General features: G+C 41.3%; 1 protein-coding gene across 1 annotated transcript in view; it reads right to left on the bottom strand.

The window, feature by feature from the left end:
* Positions 1-18,838, bottom strand: part of LOC109042908 (uncharacterized) — a 166,674-nt gene that overhangs the window by 113,922 nt on the left and 33,914 nt on the right. Inside the window, exon 2 of the mRNA XM_072301575.1 lies at positions 4,907-5,378. Within this exon, the coding sequence (XP_072157676.1) occupies positions 4,907-5,033 (127 nt within the window). The 5' untranslated portion in view covers positions 5,034-5,378. The remainder of the gene's footprint in view (positions 1-4,906; positions 5,379-18,838) is intronic.

Genomic DNA, 18,838 nt, shown 5'->3' with positions numbered 1-18,838 from the left:
CCAGGTCCACGGCAATTTCGAGAACGTTCCATTCTAACGATAAGATGGACGTATTTATGCTAAATGAAACTATGTGCAAGTAGAAAGATGGGGTGTGCTCGTTAGTGCTCGGGCCATAATAATGAATGAGAAATATTATATAGCGCCAGTGACGTCAGCGGCAACAACGACCTGCAACGCGGTCTTTAACTCATGAGCCCTGTCTACAAAGCTCTTGTCACATGCTCACAGCTCACGGGTTCTTTTCATTTAATAGAAAATTCCGCGTTTCCATTTTCTCAAAAGGAGCTATATCCACTTGTAAATTATGTTTCTTAGGCAGCTTCCACGAGCACACCCCATCTTTCCACTAGCACATAGTTCCTTTCAGCATAAATACGCCCATTTTGAGGAGGTTTTAAATTCTTCTCAGGAACGGTTCAAACGAACGGTCGGAAAATTCATAATTTTTTATTTTAAGACCTCTTCCTATCCGTCGATCTCTACGTTCTCCAGCTTCGACTAATTTTCAGAATTTTAGTTTTTCTTTCCTCGGATCAGGTATCAAATTAAAATTCTATTAAAGAACTACATGCAAGGTGTGTTCTCCGTGACCTAAACTAAGTTGAGAGATAAACGTCGCAAAACTTTCAGTTTGTGCAGTTTCCCGGGCTAAATCGGATCATTACGATTCCGCAGGATATTTTTAGGCAAATCCATCAGACTGTATAGCTAGGATTTAAGTTTCTCGCAATTTTCCGGAAGGTAAAAAAAAACCATTCGAAATACAGTGTCTTCGCTCTGCACGACTGCGTTGAGGTTTTCTTCGTCTGCGTCAGCTCCCACGAACTTTATTCATAAAACTTGGCAGCTGGCTGTTTAAGTTGGACATGGGGTGAGGTAGATATGAGTCAATTACGGAGGAAGAAAACGAGGTCCGTTATTGGAGTTGGCAAGTTCTCCGGAGTTAAACATCCGACCGTTTCTGACTCGAGTGTTCAGATCGTACTGCACTCGCTGAAATTTTACTTACTCGCCGAGTCTGAGCAAAGTTCAAGGTCGTTGAGCTCCGTGTGCGCGCAGGGCGTCATTTCTACACGAGGTTAAAGGCTTATGCTGCCGCTCTAAGGAAAAACGCCGTATGAGCCTTTAGGCGTTGCCAAATTTCCCCCGGAAAATCACTAATTTTCAGGAAAATTGTTGAATCTTTGCCTACCAATTTCGCAGATAATTTTGTTTATAATTTGATCTAACACGTCTGAAAATTTCACGGAAAAAGATTCGCAATTTTCCTAAAAAATAAAAATCTTATCGAAGGAAATTTGACAACTATTAAATGTTCATACGGCGTTCTTCCTTAGCACGGCAGTATGTTAGGATACATAACCTCTGTGCAATGCCTACGGCGTTATGCTTCCTTCTATAAAGATAAGCTTTTCATCTACTTTTGGATTGCTTGGCAGTAACGCTGTACAATACGGCAAATAATTAATTACTCGTTATGAACGAATTTATCCGATGATACGTTATTTCTAATGGGTATCAGTATAACGTAGCGTGCTTCACGATATATCGACTTATCTGACACTTAAACCTATGGAAAAAGATCGATAAACAGGGTGTTCGCAACGAGCGCCTTAATTATCGATTCTTTTCCATAATTCAAATGGGGAAATATCGTTAGTCGATCAGTAACGTGGCGTGCTTTACGATACATCGACTTATCCGACATTTAAACTTATGGAAAAAGATCGATAAACAGGGTGTCCGCAACGAGCACTTTAATAATTGATTCTTTTCCATAACTTCAAATCGATAGTCGATCATGCACGTCTCGCCACTGATGTGTGTATACCATTAAAGACTACACGGGATGCTGCAGGTTGTGCGACTGTGTAGGTTTGGCACTTAGCCTTTAGATGAGCGTATTCAGTGGTTTAACAGTTAATTCACGCATCAAGCAGAACAATAATTATGATACTTGTTTGCTCAGAGAGAGAGCTGGTGAAAATTAAAACAGTCTATCGCTGGGATGTTCATTGGCATAATGATTTCATCTTCAATGAGAAGAACGAAATTGCGTGTTACTTCCACTCTTTTTCAACCGCATTATGTACTTTGATGTGTAAAAAACTCACGCTGTTTCCGCACAAAATATTGTTCAAGGTTCGTACTTTTAAAAACGGCTAATACCACAACCATCTGGTATAACTCTTTTCTTACCATCAAAAGATGAAAAAACTTGCGTTGCTATGTGGCATCTTTTACCGAAACTGTAGCGCTCCCGGATGAATAGTGGGTTATAGTCAAATGTTTCCTCCTAATTTCTCTACATTTTTAGCGTGTGGATTAAGAGAAACACGATTCAATTATCTGCGCGGTGTCGCCAAATCGTGCCAAAAATAGGGTTTTGCTGCGTGCTTTTGAGCGTAAATGTCAATCCAGGTTTTTGTGTGGAAATTTCAGAATCGGAAAATTAGTGCGGAAACGTCAACCTTCCCCTGAAATGCATCCGCGGGAAAATGGGATGCTCCCCCCGAAGAGAAGCTGCAAATATGTGCGCGGTGTTGCCAAATCGTGCCAAAATAGGGTTTTGCTGCTTGATTTCGTGCGTAAATGTCAATTCAGGTTTTTGTGTGGAAATGTCAAAATCGGAGATTTAATGCGGAAACGTCAACTTTCCCATGAAATGCATCCGCGGGAAAATGGGACGCTCTCTCGGAAGAGGAGCTGCAAATATGTGCGTGGTGTTGCCAAATCGTGCCGAAAATAGGGTTTTAATTATTTAATTTAGGTGCGTAATTGTCAATCCAGGTTTTTGTGTGGAAACATCGAAATCGGAAATTTTGTGCAGAAACGTCAACCTTCCTCTGAAATGCATCGGCGGGAAAATGGGACGCTCCCCCAGAAGAGATACTGCAAATATGTGCGCGGTGTTGCCAAATTGTGCCAAAAATAGGATTTTGCTGATTGATTCTGTGCGTAGATGTCATTCCAGGTTTTTGTGTGGAAACGTCAAAATCGGAAATTTTGTGCGGAAACGTCAACCTTCCCCTGAAATGCATCCGCGGGAAAACGGGACGCTCCGCCGGAAGAGATACTGCAAATATGTGCGCGGTGTTGCCAAGTTGTGCCAAAAATAGGATTTTGCTGATTGATTTTGTGCGTAAATGTTAATCCAGGACTTTGTGAGAAAACGTCAAAATCGGCAATTTTGTGCGGAAACGTCATCCTTTCCCTAAAATGCATCCGCGGGAAAACGGGACGCTCCCCCGGAAGAGAAGCACGTAGTCGGGCCTCGGGGACCACCCACTCAGCGGAGCGGCAATTTCAACATAATTCGCGGGAACAATTAACGGCGACCTTGCCGCAACCATGCACTTGCAGCTCCGGCCGGTGCAACCGGGCTACGCACGCGCACGTACTCCAATTGAGAAACCGCGCGCAACGTGAATCAATACTGAGGTCATTTCGGCCCCGCGCCTTCCGCTCTTCCCGCCAAATGTCACCGGCAAAATGCGTCGTTCGCGCCGCTTCGGCGCCCTTTATTTCAGGAAGAACCCGAGTCGCGGTCGGGCGCCGCGGCGCTTACGACGTTCCGAATCGAGCGGCGCGGTGCGTTGTTCGAGAGCGATTAGAAATAATGGGCCGACGAGGAAGTGGAACGTTTGATTACCTAAACTAGCCGTCTTTAAGCAGCAATCAGAGGCTGGGATTATCCCATCCGTTGATGGCGAGGCGCGTTAGGTTCGTTCCCAGCGAAGGACAATTAAGAATTAGACAACCGGGAGTGTGATCTGGCAGCTATGTTTCTATGACCGTGTCGAGTGCGAAGCGCGGTCCTTGCGTGTCTCCCTTCGACACGCAATGACGTTGAAGTGACGATACCTACGCATGATGGAGATCGTCCGATCAGGGATGCAGAAAACACTTAGCCTTTTCATTTTCCAGAATGGCCTTTCCGTGTTAGAAACCCCTTCTTACTCGGATATATGCCTTTGAAATGGCTCTGCGTTTATTCTAAAGGAATGCTTGTCTTCCTCTCTCTGTCTCTCAGAGATTGCCACTATTATCAACGAGAAAGTCACCAAACGATGTTTGTATCCAAATTTTACTGGAAGAAATGTTATAAGTGTACTGATTGGTGAGGAAAAAGCTGGCTTATTCAGTTGGGATGGCAGAGCCAGGAATAAGATAGAGAAGTTCCCATTTAAGCAAATTGAATTTTACCATATCATTCTTGGTAAGATCCCTCTTTATTACGAATAGTCACAATTTGTTTCTCATTTCACTGTGAGATGGCAGTTACGATGAAATGAAATTACTGTTGTATTATGGTGTAGTAGCTGGTTGAAAAACAGTGATTGCCACTTTCAGGGAAAGTCAGGAAAAAGTTCTTTGAATCTGCGTGTGTGAGTCATCTGTGAAGTAGTCCACCCTTTGACAAATATTTTTTATCAAACTCATATAGGCGATCACACAAAATCAGCCTTTTCATTTTCCAAATTGGCATTTCCATGTTAGAAACCCCTTCTTACTCGGATATATGTCTTTTAAATGGCTCTGCACTTAAAAATTACCGTGTTTTTGTGCAAAACATCAATGACCAAATCCCGAACCTTCTTGCGGAATTTCCTCACTTTCTCAATACTTCCGGACGACCCTTAGGAAATCAAGAATATTTCCGGAAATTCCGGACTCCAAAGCACCCCGCCCCGTGGTCCGAAGGAAAAAATTCCGGACCTTCTTGCGAAATGTCCGCACTTTTTCAGCACTTTCAGATCGCCCGTAAAAAATCAAGGCTATTCCCGGAAATTCTGGACTAGTGGACACCCTACTTCTGTTTCTTAGTGTTTTTTTTTCCTTTTTTTTTTCTTTTTCTTATTCCAATATAGATGGATGGTAAAGAGTTGTGGAGATGACTCACCGTGTGGATTGTCGAAGTAACCCCATAGCGGGAGAGCAACTGCGGTGGTGCCGAGGATGAAGCATACAAGACCTAGACAGGCAACGCCGGTGGAATACAGCGCCCTATTTTTGTTGGGATCCGCCATTTTACACTAAACTGCATCGTGCCGAAAAATCCCCGCCGTTGCTCCGACTCGCCCAAATTGATCCGCACGAAAAATCACGCCTAAAAAACATAAACCACCCCGCCCGCGAAACACTTCACTCGAAATAAAATCACTTTTTTAGGGATGTGCCGCGTGCAACTGGCCGAGATCCGAGACGCATCGGATGGAATTTTCGCGGCGGAATTTACCAGGAAAACAGGATTATCCTTACGGATTACGAATTTAACACTAAAATCACAGCTATACTTATGGATGGTATTGAAAATCGAATATCACATTTGTAGCACGATAAATTGAGTCGGATTTTGAAGCTCCGGTCTGCCCCTGGAACAAAGAAAGAATACAAGATTAAACAAAAAATAAACGTAAAAATTGGAAATTGACAGAATTACTTCAATCAAAAATTAAATAATTTCATTTTTTCGATCCGCAATTTACGAACCTGCATTAAAACAAGAACAAGGAGTGCCGTTAACTTACACCTTACTGTTCCCAAAGATAGCTTTTGAAATGGTGATAGTAAAGTGAGGACAGCAGGCTCGGACTGGCCATAAAGCCAATCTGCCATTGGCAGATACGCCCCATAAGCGCGCCCCTCTTACAGTTAGCAAAATAAGAAGAGAAAAAAAAAATACGACCGAGAATATAACCGGGAAAATTTCTTAAATGAGTAAAGAAAGGTGCTTTTACGCATGATACTGGTGAACAGAGGTCCGAGAACTACTTCCTGAAGCGTAAACACTTTTCTGTAAATTGTTCACCTTTTTGTTGACATACAGGCGCTTTATCACCCCGCTCCTTCATTCCCTATGTGTAACTCCCTTAGAAGCGATTGTCGGTTCGATTTTTAGACACACGCACCCTTTATAGACCGCTTGAGAGACCTTTAGACATATTTCTTCTTTTTCAAAATGACTATTGATTTGGACATACCATAGCATATCTCGGGCAAACTCAACCTTAATTCATCTCGACATTCAAAATTAAGAGGCATCTGAAGTGTATACGCGATAGGTGCAACTATTCGCGCAACATGGATGTCCACATTGCATATGAAAAATGTAAGACGCAATGGCGTGAGTTGTGAACTCGCATAGCTCTGCTCTATGCTACTACTTTAAAGCACCATTACGAATAAGACAAACGGAAACAAACACAATATGGAAAGGAAGCGAGGGAAAGGATGAGCGTTAACGACGGCGCAGAGATACAACTATTCGTACTTGATGGACGTCCATGCTGCATCTAAAAAATTGAAGGCGCGATTACGCGAAGCGTGAGCTCTCAGTGCTCTGCTATGCTGTCAATAAGGTGTCGCTCAGATTCGTTAGAAAAACTAAAAAAGAGGCCCCAACACATCTCTCCTACCTTCCTCCGTGATACTCGCGTGCTGCTTGAAGCACAATTACGAATAAGACAAACGGAAACAAACACAATATGGTAATAGAGGGAGGGAAAGGATATGCGCGTTCACGACGGCGCAGAGATACAACTATTCGTACTCGATGGACGTCCGTGCTGCATCCGAAAAATTGAAGGCGCGACGGCGCGAAGCGTGAGCTCTCAATGCTCTGCTATATGCTGTCAATGAGGTGTCGCTCATATTCGGAAGAAAAGTTAAAGAAGAGTCTCGAATACGTCTTTCCTGTCTTCAGCTTTTTGATACTCGTTCTTTCTTCTTTTTTCAGTTTCTTGTCTGATTCTTTTTAAGGATGGATTTGCAGACCCACGTCTTAGGCTCGTGTAAACCGCAGCACTGGCTCGGTTCTTTTCGAAATAATGGTGCTTGGATACGTCCTAGTGGCTTTAGTTTCTTATGTTTTCTTTAATTTCAGAAGTCTGTTGGTTACTTCAATACGTTCAATTTTGCAAGTTTTACTCCTTGCGATTTATTAATAAACGTTGAACCTGAAAATAGCGTAAACTTGTGCTGCTTTATCAAAATTTTCTCAACCTCTCTCTTTGTAGGGGATACCCCACCAGGAAAGATCACATTATGCCCCTTCAACCGGCCAAGGGTCTGCATCCTCAGATGCGAGCCAGTCCGACCCTGGAGGACAGAGGAATTAAAACATGTTAGATGGTGAAGAAGTCCAATGAGCGAGTCCACACATCGTTACATAGTATTTCCTTGGGAAGTAATCAATATTTTCGGATGCATTTCGACTATTATCCACCCAACATCGTTAAATAGTCATTTATATAAGCATTCAAAACAACCCTGAGTCTTCGTTCAGGCATCTTCAGACGAGAAAACTCTTTTAATCGTGAAAAATTAATCCAGAGCAAAAAATTACTTATTAAATTCCCTGACATTTTTTCACGTCCCTCGGCAAATCATGGAGGGAAAATCCGACTTTTCCTGATCTCCAGTCCTATGGCGCCGGCACCCTGTGGACATCCTAAAGCTCCTGTTTGTAATTCTACTTTAATTAAAATCCACCCGGCAAGTTTTAAATGCGTAAGGTAAATGATGGAGTCTTTTAGGAGATATTTAGTGAGTTCAGAGCTACTCTCAGCACGAGGTCTTTTCAAACCTTTTTGCTTGAGTTTTCTACAGTCGGCTGGGCATTATTGATGACAAAACGGCAGTATAAAGTTTCATAAAATCTGATTTAAGTCATGATTGTATTACAAACGATTAAAAATTGTCTTAAGACTTTCAGTCTCTCGGTTTCTTTATCCTAATGGGAAGTTGCATGTGTGAGGAATTTGCGATTGGACCATTGATTCTTATGTAAAAGTTCGAACACATAGAAACACTATGGTGCCACAGGTTCTCCCTGAAATCAACTCCCAAGCTCAAAAAAAGCTCTCAAGTTGAGACCAAAATGGAGGGGATATCCCACGCTATCCTGAGAGTCCACCTCTACATCAAGACAAACTCTCCATGCAAAGATATGGAGCAAATCCATTAGCAGGGTTGCCGTGTTTTCAGTTTTGGAGTCCCCAAATAAAGTGGCAGTCCTGTCAATGTATTTGTCCTCTATCTTTGCATGGAGAGTTTGTCTTGATGTAGACGTGGACTCTCAGGATAGCGTGGGATATCCCCTCCATTTTGGCCTCAACTTGAGAGCTTTTTTTGAGCTTGGGAGTTGATTTCAGAGAAAACCAGTGGCACCGTCGTGTTTTTCGCGAACTTTTACACAAGAATCAATGGTCAAATCGCGAATTCCTCACACATGCAACATCTCCATTGTATACAGCCGCTAGTGTGGTGACGTCACCATGGGGATTCTCCAATACATCGGATTGGATTGGATCCAAACAACAGCAATGACATAACCTCTTCCAATCCCAACAGTGAGAATGAATCGATACACACATCGCTTTTCTGTGACGTGGCACACTACTAGCGTCCATAGGGTTGGCCCTCTGTATACATACCTCTTTTCGCACGCTTGCAATTTTCTACAGGTATTGACAACGTTCGTCGGAGATTGCGAAAAAGATGCGCAAATTTTGGCAACGGCCTCGTGTTTACGTTCACGCACGTCCGAGCGAGTGTCTAGCTTCGACTGAGGCGGATTGGCAGCTTTCTCCGCTCGGGCATCGTGAAATCACCACGCAGTCCGCAACGGCGACGCTACGCTCATAACTTCGCTCGAAAATTCAAGATCGCCGACCCCGATCGCAGTCCTCTGTTTTGTCAACATAGCGAGGCGACTCTTTCAAAACTCATATCCGTCGGGCAAAAACAAAACTATCCTTACGGTGATGACCGCCAACATGTGCCGCTCAGTGGATCGAGTCAATTAGAGAGCTCGGATATAACATTTTTAAATTAAACTACAAATTTTGATATTTATTTCGTCACATTTTAAATATTAAGGGGTGCCTCCATGCAGAAGAACATTTCACAAGGAAACCAATGGAACCACTTTTAGAGCCTCAAGATTTTAGTGCAATAGTGGCAAATAGTGGAATCAAGCATTTTTTCAAATGCCTAGGCAAAATAAATAGTACTATATTAACGGTCTAAAAAATTTTGCGAATTTATGGCGAAGAGCTGACGATTTTTCACTATTTTTGGAAAAATAACTTATAAAACCTACGAGCTCCTTTTGTCTCTTCCTCTTCAATTGCTTCTCATATTTATAATTGTTGAAAAGAAAAATTCTGCACCTAACGACATGCTGAAAATTTCAAGATCAGTGTCTCTTCAGGAGTTAAAAATTGTTGAAAAAAACTATTGTGTGTGCAAATTTTTACTGATAATTTTTTCTTCCAGGAGCGATGAATTATTTGGTCTAAAATTAGGTCAAGAATCAGAATTTCAAATTTAGTTAGAATATTTGACTATTTGCCTCGGCATTTGACAAAATGCCTGATTTTACTATTTGCCTGCGACATATATACGGAGGAATAAGCTTTCAAAGTTGCAAAATTTTGTCCCACCTCCCCTGATAACTCGATCTACTGTGTGTCGCTTGAAAATCGGATGCATCCGTGAGGGTCATCGCTATCAAAACAATCTTGAGTTTGAAATATTCTTATTGAAAAGTGGAACTTCTAAATATTGTGAGTGACTGGTTATTTTTGTAAATATGAAGGTGGCGTGTGGTTTTGAATGGTATTTTTCTTTTTCTTCCTTTTTTACGGCGGTTGGATTAATTCACTCGATGTTGCAGTCGGGATTTCCTTATATGCCAAAGAATTTTAAGGTTCACTCATTTCATAGCTGTGCTTTCGATGGATATAGCAGGGACGTTCTTTCATGAAAAATTGGGGGGGGGGGGATTGAGTTTCTTGAGTGACGTTTCTAAACTGGAAATGTAGAGGTAGCAGAAGCGAGAAGGGTATAGAAGTTAAAATGTTTATCCTTCGTGCTGCAATAGTCATCAATTTGAATGAATGAATCGGCATGATTCCTGACCTTCAAAAACGAGCACCTTTTAGCTGATCACTTACATATTTAATATGTGATAAATATCTCTGGAAAAGTTTCAAATTCCAAAGTTAGAGGATTGCAGCGAAGAGGTAATGTACTGGAGAAAATGCATACACCGCGAACAAACTCATTCGCACATCACACTCATTAGACACAAGCTGCTAACTGATGACTGGTCTGTTAGTGAAGTGTTGGCTTCATGATCGGTAAAAAGCGATGCAGGAAGAACGTGTCAATATAGAAAGTTATAGCCTGAACATTCATGCAAGAATTTTTATGGCTACCAGTCTCCCCGTTTTTGATTATACACACTTACTCTTCTCGGAGAGAAAAAGGAAGCAATGATCGTTTAAAAAAGAGAATCTCCGCTTTCAAATGGAGGTGAGCTCTCGTTCTGAGAATGGGTCTTTACTACCTTGAATTCATTTGAGAAAATAAAAGTGGAAAATCACTTTATGATGAGCGCCCTTCCTGTCTATTATTTTAGATCATTGAACACTTTAAGTTAGTCGGTGATGTTACGAGGTTAATGCTTCCTAACTCGTGTAGAAAATAAAACAATAGGCGCAGAGTTTAGTATCAACTCAAGCCATTTTTTTCTAGCATTGCTTCATTTATAGTCTGTTTTGGGGGGTTTTTTTGCTTTTTTTTTTTAGTTTGGTAAGATGTACTCATTTGTAATAGGTACCCACAATATGTTGCTAATTTGGATGCGTAATTTCCGAATGTAAGCTTAACATCGTTTAAATTCACAAAATCTTTACAAATTTTGCTTCATTGTAAAATAGCGGACCAGAGGAAACAGTTTCAACGAACGGTTACGAGGCTATGTTTAACATTATAGCTAAGGGATTGCAAGTCAAATTGCGGTTTGCGGTCTCCGCTGGTATTAAAAGAGTCACTTGATCCCCCTATCTACTTCATAGCCACGGTGCATCTGTATGCTAAACATGAATGATTGGCAAAACGTCCATGTTATTTCAACGCACAAATTTTCTTTTATTCAGCCTAATAAGACTCCCAAACTTTCAACCAATGAATCAACACAAGAAAATAAGAATTCTCGGAAAACCGAAACTACTCTCAACATTCAATGAAAAGCAAAAAGAGATACAGAAAGAATGTAGGTACGGATAGCTTGAGCTTATGCCTAGAGACATATTTGTCCCTTCCCCTTAAACATTTAACCCCTATACAAAATACGATCAATTCGTAGGCACAAAATTGAGCTACAGTTTATTTCCTGGATCAGACCTTGTAGAAAAATGAAGCTTTGACAAAGTAAAACGAAAAAAAAAAAAAAAACAAAACTTATATAACTAGACATAAATAACTACAACTTTATAATTAGCGTTCTCTGTTTCAAGTTCATGTTATTTATTGGTACAGATTGACCAGCTCTATCTAATCATACAGAAACTTAACAAAATGTGGATCTGAAACACGTGCAAAATCCCTGTTTGCCACGAGTAACGAAACATCATGCAATCACATCAAAGGCTTCAATTTTACGTTTGTAAAATTGTACCAAAATAGATAACTCGGACGAAGCAGAAAAGTCACGCAGCGATGCACAGTCTATCACCCTTAGAACTGTCACATATACCTAAGCCACCTTCTGTGGGAACCGGTTTACTTATTGGCTTGCGTGACGTCACGCAACAGTAGCAAAGGAGCTCGGTAGACAAATCGATGAGCTCCCGATGAGATCAACGGTTTCAAAGGCATCAAGTTACGAAAATCCTTGGCGAGGAGGTAATTAAAATATTCCAGAAGTCCCGATCAAGATATCATTTCAAAGTCGCCTACCAGGAAACCCGAGAATCGGCTCACAGTGCATGCAGTGGGCAAGAATTTGAAAATCAATGTCCAGATACCAACCTCACTTAGGGAGAAAAGAAATTATTCACAGTTTGATAATGGCGATGGAGTGCCAGTAAGTTCCCCATTAGGAAATTTTTTTCACCAGAAAAAAAAAATCCGATGAATCCACAATCTTCCTTGATGATCTAATTAAGAAAAAGTTATTGAATTAGACCGAAATGAACGGAAACGCGCAAAGCGCATTAATGAGGGGGGAAAAATGAGTTAGGAGTAGTTTTGAATTCAACTAATCGTTTTCTTTTCAAAAATCCAGAGGGGAAAAAATATTTTGAACATGAAAATATTAAACCTGCGATCTTGCATCTATGGTAATCACTTTGTGTGTATATATTCGTAAAATTTTGTCCATCAGATTAACTCTCACACTGATAAAACCTATCAAATTTTACCGGAAGGTACATTCTAGTATCAGTCAACAGAATTTTTCACACAATGATACTGAGGAGCTAGATACATAGATCGGAAGATAGATAGATAGATGGATAGATAGATAGATGGATAGATAGATAGATAGATAAATAGATAGATAGATAGATAGATGGATAGATAGATAGATAGATGGATAGATTGATAGAAAGATAGATAACCTGACATCTGATGGGATTTACCGTACTTTGGGTGAATGCGATTATAGAGTACGGTCTTCGTGACAACTGAGTCTGTTGGTGATTACAATATAAAAGTCGCTGGAACCATACTTTTTTTCTCAGTGCACGGAGGAATAAAACTTCAAACCACTTCCTCCCGGTTTAAATTCTAAGAAACATTGTGTGTTTCAATTGAAGGTGGTCCAATTTTATCGTGCTTGGTAAAAAAAAAAACGGCGTGATGCTGGCAATTCCCGGTAGTTGACGATGAGAGAAAGATGACATTTTTCACAACCATTCTGAAGTTTAAATTTCAGCCGTGACAGCGAGAAGTCTGCCCACCGAGTGCCGTAAATGAGCATTAATCTAGCCTTAGCAGAGCACCTGAAACTTGGTACATTTTTCAAGATGACGCGTGACGACTCCTAAGCGAGGCGTGAACGATCGATTATCGATATTTCCCCATTTAAAGCTATGGTAAAGAATCGATCATTAAGACTTTCGTTGCGAACACCCTGTTTATCGATCATTTTCCATAGATTTAAATAGCAGATCGATCGATAAATCGCAAAGTACGCCACGCCACTGGACGACTCCCTCTAATTGAAACGTATCCGAGTCCTTCGGGAAATCGGGACTCGGGTTTCTCATATCTCGTCATCGAGTCCGAACTTCGAGTGACTGAACCTACACAGTATGATTTACACCCGCTGCTCCACCCCCACATAAAGCCACGCATCGTTTCCGTAACTTTCGATGGGGTCGTCTCGAGAAAAAAGCAGCGTTGCAAAATAGCGGTTAGGTTCGATGAGGAGGAAGAGGGAACACTCCAGTACTCCCATTCCATGTCTGTCAAAAGCTCCGGGACTCGGAACATTTCTGTTCAAATTTCCCCCTACTCCGTGACCGTCGAAAGTTCCGGGATTCTTTATAGATTTTTCAAAAGTTCCGAAAAATGCACAAGATCCGGAAGATTTCGACAAATTTCAAAAGTTCCGGGAAAAATCCAGAAAATTCTCAAAAGTTCCGAAATTTGGTACTAGTTCCGGGAAATAGGACCACAGGAATACTCTCTTCCAAGAATGATTGATCGAAGGGGAACTAAAACAACTGAAAATAATGAAAGTAGGATTTAACTCACGATGACCAATGACCCACTGCTTTGTACAAAATTAAGCACAATGCCGTGCTAAGGAAGAACGCCGGATGAACATTCGAGAGTTGCCAATTTCCTACGATGAATGAGCTTATTGAGAGCTTTTTTTGAGCTTGAGAGTTGATTTCAGAGAAAACCAGTGGCACCATCGTGTTTCTCGCGAACTTTTACATAAGAATCAACAGTCAAATCGCAAATTTCTCACACATGCAACATCACCATTGGGTATCGTTAGGGGCGCAGTTATACTTACAATATTCGAAAAGATGGATTTAAAAATCCGTTTTGGCAACTTTGAGTCCACTAACAGACTCCTGAAAGCGTGGGTGGATGAAAGATTCATTTCACCCTCGGTAATTTACATCGCGAGGAGCGGCGGTGACACGCGGGTCAAGAGATGCGGAGAAGAGGGGGAAGAAGACACCCTCTACCGCAAGTTAAATGTTCGGTTCCGCGAAAAAAAAAAGATACATTACCTCACTAGTTACTGTAGGGTAGTGCAGCAGATGTTAGTTCATCCTAACCGAATAGATACCATGTACGCGCCACTTATTGACTTGGGTATAGTGTATACTTTTGGGAAATTCTATGATAGACCATGAAGAATCACTAGACAGTGGGAAATCGAGCGCCTTAAAACATATCCGCCCTCTTAAAAAAATCACGCAATACACAATGGACTGATTGAAAATTTCCAATTTCAACTCATATCCGCGGTGGAACTCCCAAATCCCGTAACTCGTTTGCTGTGTTTAAAATCTCCGATCTCATATTACTTTTTTGAAGGGGTCAAAAAATCAAATATATTACAAATTATTTATATATCGCGGTTACACATGAATTGAAAAACGATTTATAACTTTTACTTGAACTCAGAAAATCAAGTGAGAGAATCAACGTCATTCCTTCCAGTTTTCACGGAATTTTTCTCGCACAGCGGAAAAGAGAAATCATGGAAGTTTTCAAGAATTGACTTGGAATAGATTTCCATTTATAAGTACAAAATTATAGGAAGTCTATTAAACGATAGAATGCCTCCGTATTTAAGCTGAACTTTTCTTTGCAGGTTCACGAACACCAAAAAATAGAAAAGAAAAAATAATTGCCTGAATCAAAAACGGTTTTTTCCGAACAGAAAAACATGTTTTAGATTTCCTATTGGACTTGCGTTGGAATTGATTTTTTTTAAACAGGGATTTAGAGTTCATCTATGGTATTGCAGTACATGACAAATTTTTCGCTCATCGGTTGATTCTAAAATCAAAAACATTTTTGCGTTCTGCGTGTTAATTATTATGAAGAAACACAGTTGCAGTCTTTTAGCTTTTTATCGGTCTATCACCACAGACAGTCAGTTTTTGTTTTTTGCATCATGCATCTTCCTGTATTCTTAAGCATTGATTGGAGAGGTCATGTACCTCATGCGTGTTACAAAACCATGCGAAACAATGAGTTTCAAGCTGATCGTCATCGCTTCTGCAATTTTGACTCGGAGACCTGGAGGTCATAACAATTGATCTACAGAAGAGTTGATGTTATGAAACTCGTGACGCTTAAAATAATAATCGTCCAAATCGGCGGACGTCGTAATAGCGTCAACAACCAGGAACGGATCCTATGAAGTAATGCTGCAGCCACTGATTTCACTCACATCCTAATAGCGGTCGACCGGAAACATTTTGACTAGCATTCGAAAGCCATTAACAAATTACTCCCGATAAAAATAAAAAAGAAAGTCTTTGATACGGAGCTAGGGAAAACTTTTATATGTGTTCCTCTGAATTTTGTGTTCAAGGTCAAACTGGTTCAAACTAAATGAAAATCGGAACTGACTGTTCAGTTTTTCCCCCAAAATGCACGACAAACTTCGGTGAACATGTAAAAGAAAAGACTAAGGAAAAGAACCTATCAGTGTCCCAAATGGCAAAAACCACAATTTGGGTCCTTATCGTAGAAAAAATATCATATTGACACTCACGATATTTTACAGGCGCAGACACTAATTTCTTGGCTTTTAACTTTTCGAAGTACTTTAACCGAATTTACTCCACACGTGTTCTATCCACGTTGACCCGGATCAAACACCACGGGCGAAAAAGCGCATTGCCTCTGACACAAAGCGGTCGTCAAAATTCAGATGACCTACTTCGGAAAGTTAGAAGTTACCGCGTTGAGTTACTTTTTCGTGTTATACGATATTTAGTTACCAATGTCACTCGTCCGGGTATAGTTATAAAGCGCGCATATGTGATGGTAATTGAATTTATGCTAGCGAGAGAATTACCTGGTCGAAAAACATTTTGGTAACCTTCACGTGTAACTTTCCAGAGCAGGTCTTCGAAATTTTGACGAACGCGGTGGGCAAGACTGCCGTGCAACGCAAAAACGCAGTAAACGCCATTTTACATTTTTTGGAAACAACGTATCATAGCAGAAAAACTTGTGTACCTTGGAGCAGTGTTTTTGCAGAATTCTTTTGCAAGTACTATGACTTGACTTGAAAATTGGAGGTGCATGAGTAAAACAGTTTTTATGTTATAAAGTGTTAAGTTCCAGCGAGAGAAAATCTTGATGGATCTACACAGGGTCTTGCTTAGCACGGTAGAAGAGGCAATGCGTTTTTTCTTGAGGGTACCGAAGACAAGAATTGGCATCTGAATTAATGATCAGGGTGAATTTAAATCTATTCCCTACTTATTATTTGGAATTCTCTGAAATAGCATGGGTTTTCCTAGATACGCTTCCGGGGTGGGGGTTGTTAGGAGACGAGTGCGACCAGAAGTGCAATACGGATGATTCAGCTTGAGGCATCGAAGTTGCAATTGTGACACATCCAAGTTTGTAGAAGTACAGGTCCGTGGCTATGGCCGAAATCGACCTTGATCGACCAACGTCGAGCTTGATGCGGGTAAATCAATCAGCGTGGCGTGCTGCCTGTAGAAGCATTCGCAAACAATTGCCGCATTCACGCCGTTGCCATAGCCTACCGAAGCCCACGAAAATTTTGAGATCGAATCAAGTAGGATCATATGCAATGGTCACACAATCATAAGCAAATGGTTGATAATGATACAGCCTCCGGCACCGAGCCAATTATGTAGCATCGCGTCCAAAATATTGGACTCCATGCTCTCCCTTCATATACTTGCCTGCTCATCTCGTCTATAGACTCCATGCTCATCAGTGAACTTTTCACTTCTTCGCTTGAGCAAGGAGTCGAATATCCAGGAGACCTTCTGTAGTTTTAACGTCCATCCATTTTTCATCATAATATAAAATCGTATATTTCCTTATATAATCTAACTTGAACTGACCTAACCTAGTCTAACGACCTAACTAACCTAACCAATGAGGAATTTTCTGGGCGCACATATGTATTTCGTCTTTATTTCACAAAAATTGTCTTGGTAAATTTTTGAACTCTATGACCGTCAAACATCAGAGAATATCTGCATCCCACAATTTTGAACGGCATGCTCACTTTGATTTTTCGAAAAAAAATATTCCTCATTACAGTGATGAGCGTGAAGTTCAAGATCTTGGACGTGATAAGCAGCCGAACATTATTTCACGGAGTCCAATATCATGGACGCAATGCTACATTACCACCGAGTTCTCGAAGGACTTATATAGGGAGATTGCTCTGTCCCGTTAAACTGTGCCGCTCCTTGATTCTTTCTCCAATCTTCGGCCTTCGAAGTGACTCTTGAAGCGCAATAATTGACCTATACAGACCTAGCAGACCTCTTTAACAAGGAATTTAGTGACCTCTCAGTTACACGTTTTTTATATACGTGTACCGCAGACATTATTTGAGCTGTGGCTATGCGTTTCATCTGAGTGTAAGGGCCAATTGTAAGAGCTCTGGTCAGGTGCTTGTCAAACTGACGGTTTGAGCTGACAAGAGCTTGACCGGAGGTTCAGGTGTGTATGTATCCCGGTTTTCCTCAGGTCAAGTCCCGGTCAGCCTTAGTTCTCTCTCGCAAACCAGTAGTTGGGCTGATTAGCAGATTGACTGCTAGTCAGAGTCTGACCACTGGTTTGATGACCAGCGAGCTGATCGTTGAAATTGATAGACAAAGCGATAGACAAAGGAGACAAAAAGGATATGGAGGGATCCTATTGGTGTAAGCGGGTAATTCCAATGGACAAAGGACGCATGTAATAGACTTTGTAATTAACGGCAACCCACGAGTGACCCGATAGTTAGTCCATCATTTACCCCCCTAGTCTATAAGAACCGTCCATATCAACCGACGGAATCGCTCCATACTCCTCATGTCTTCTTAGTCAATCGTTTTGTCTATCAATTTCGACAATCAGCCCGCTGAGGTTGACAAGAGATCTTAAAAACGGCTCTAAGTCAGTTACGGAGATTCTTGTGACTAACTATATATGCTATATGTGGCTATATACCCCACCTTCGCCTAGAAGCTAGAAGAGATGGGTTTTATTGTCCCTGCCTGCCATCATCAAAACACAATTCCGCAATCAGCAAGGCTCACATTTCATAAACAATCGAGCAACACTGCGGCTCATTTTCATGACCGCAGATCCGCACCCGGCTCATTGTTCTAGGTACTCCCCTGACGAGCAGAAACCACCTGATTCCGATTGAAACCTCACGTAAATACGGTTTTCTTCCTTAGCGCCACGGAGATCCGTGCCCGACTCATCGTTGTACGGCGCTGCGCTGCGGGTTTCCGATTTCCAGCGGGGCTCCTTTTGCTCTACAGTGTAGTCAATCTCATGCACTCGCATTACTGCGGTTTGGGCTGATTATGCGGTGCAACAATTCGTTACCGAATTTCCCGCATATTTAATTAGCTCCTTGCGGTCGGAGGCATGCGGGTCAAGAAGCAATGGATTCCCAGTAAATGCCTAAACTCTTTTTACTCTCAAACTCTTACGGGTAATCAACCAACAATTTTCGGAATTAGAGTGCGGTTCGAATTACACTCGAGATTACAAGCTGAGTTGGAGCTCTGAGGCCGTCCAAATTCTCTTCCCGAAGAGAGGAGAGAGAGGGGGAGAAAATTGAATCAGTGAGAACGAAAACGCGCCAACTCGGTAACTCAAAAATGCTCAATTTTCATGAAAGAGAGTCTGTTTTCAAAAAGGTCATGGAAGTTAACGCACCTGTTCCAACTTGGACCTTTAAAGTGTCCTTAAGTACTTGTCTTTCAGCACCAAAGATCTTTTCCTTGTGTTAACTTTTTCAACTACTGTGTAGTTTTACGTGTGTCTTGATTATTTTCCTTTTTTT

Source organism: Bemisia tabaci, chromosome 6 (assembly GCF_918797505.1).
Source record: "Bemisia tabaci chromosome 6, PGI_BMITA_v3".
In the NCBI taxonomy this organism is placed as follows: Eukaryota; Metazoa; Arthropoda; class Insecta; order Hemiptera; family Aleyrodidae; genus Bemisia; species Bemisia tabaci.
The sequence above is the reverse complement of the archived record's forward strand: the minus strand, read 5'-3'. Positions and strand labels throughout refer to the sequence as shown.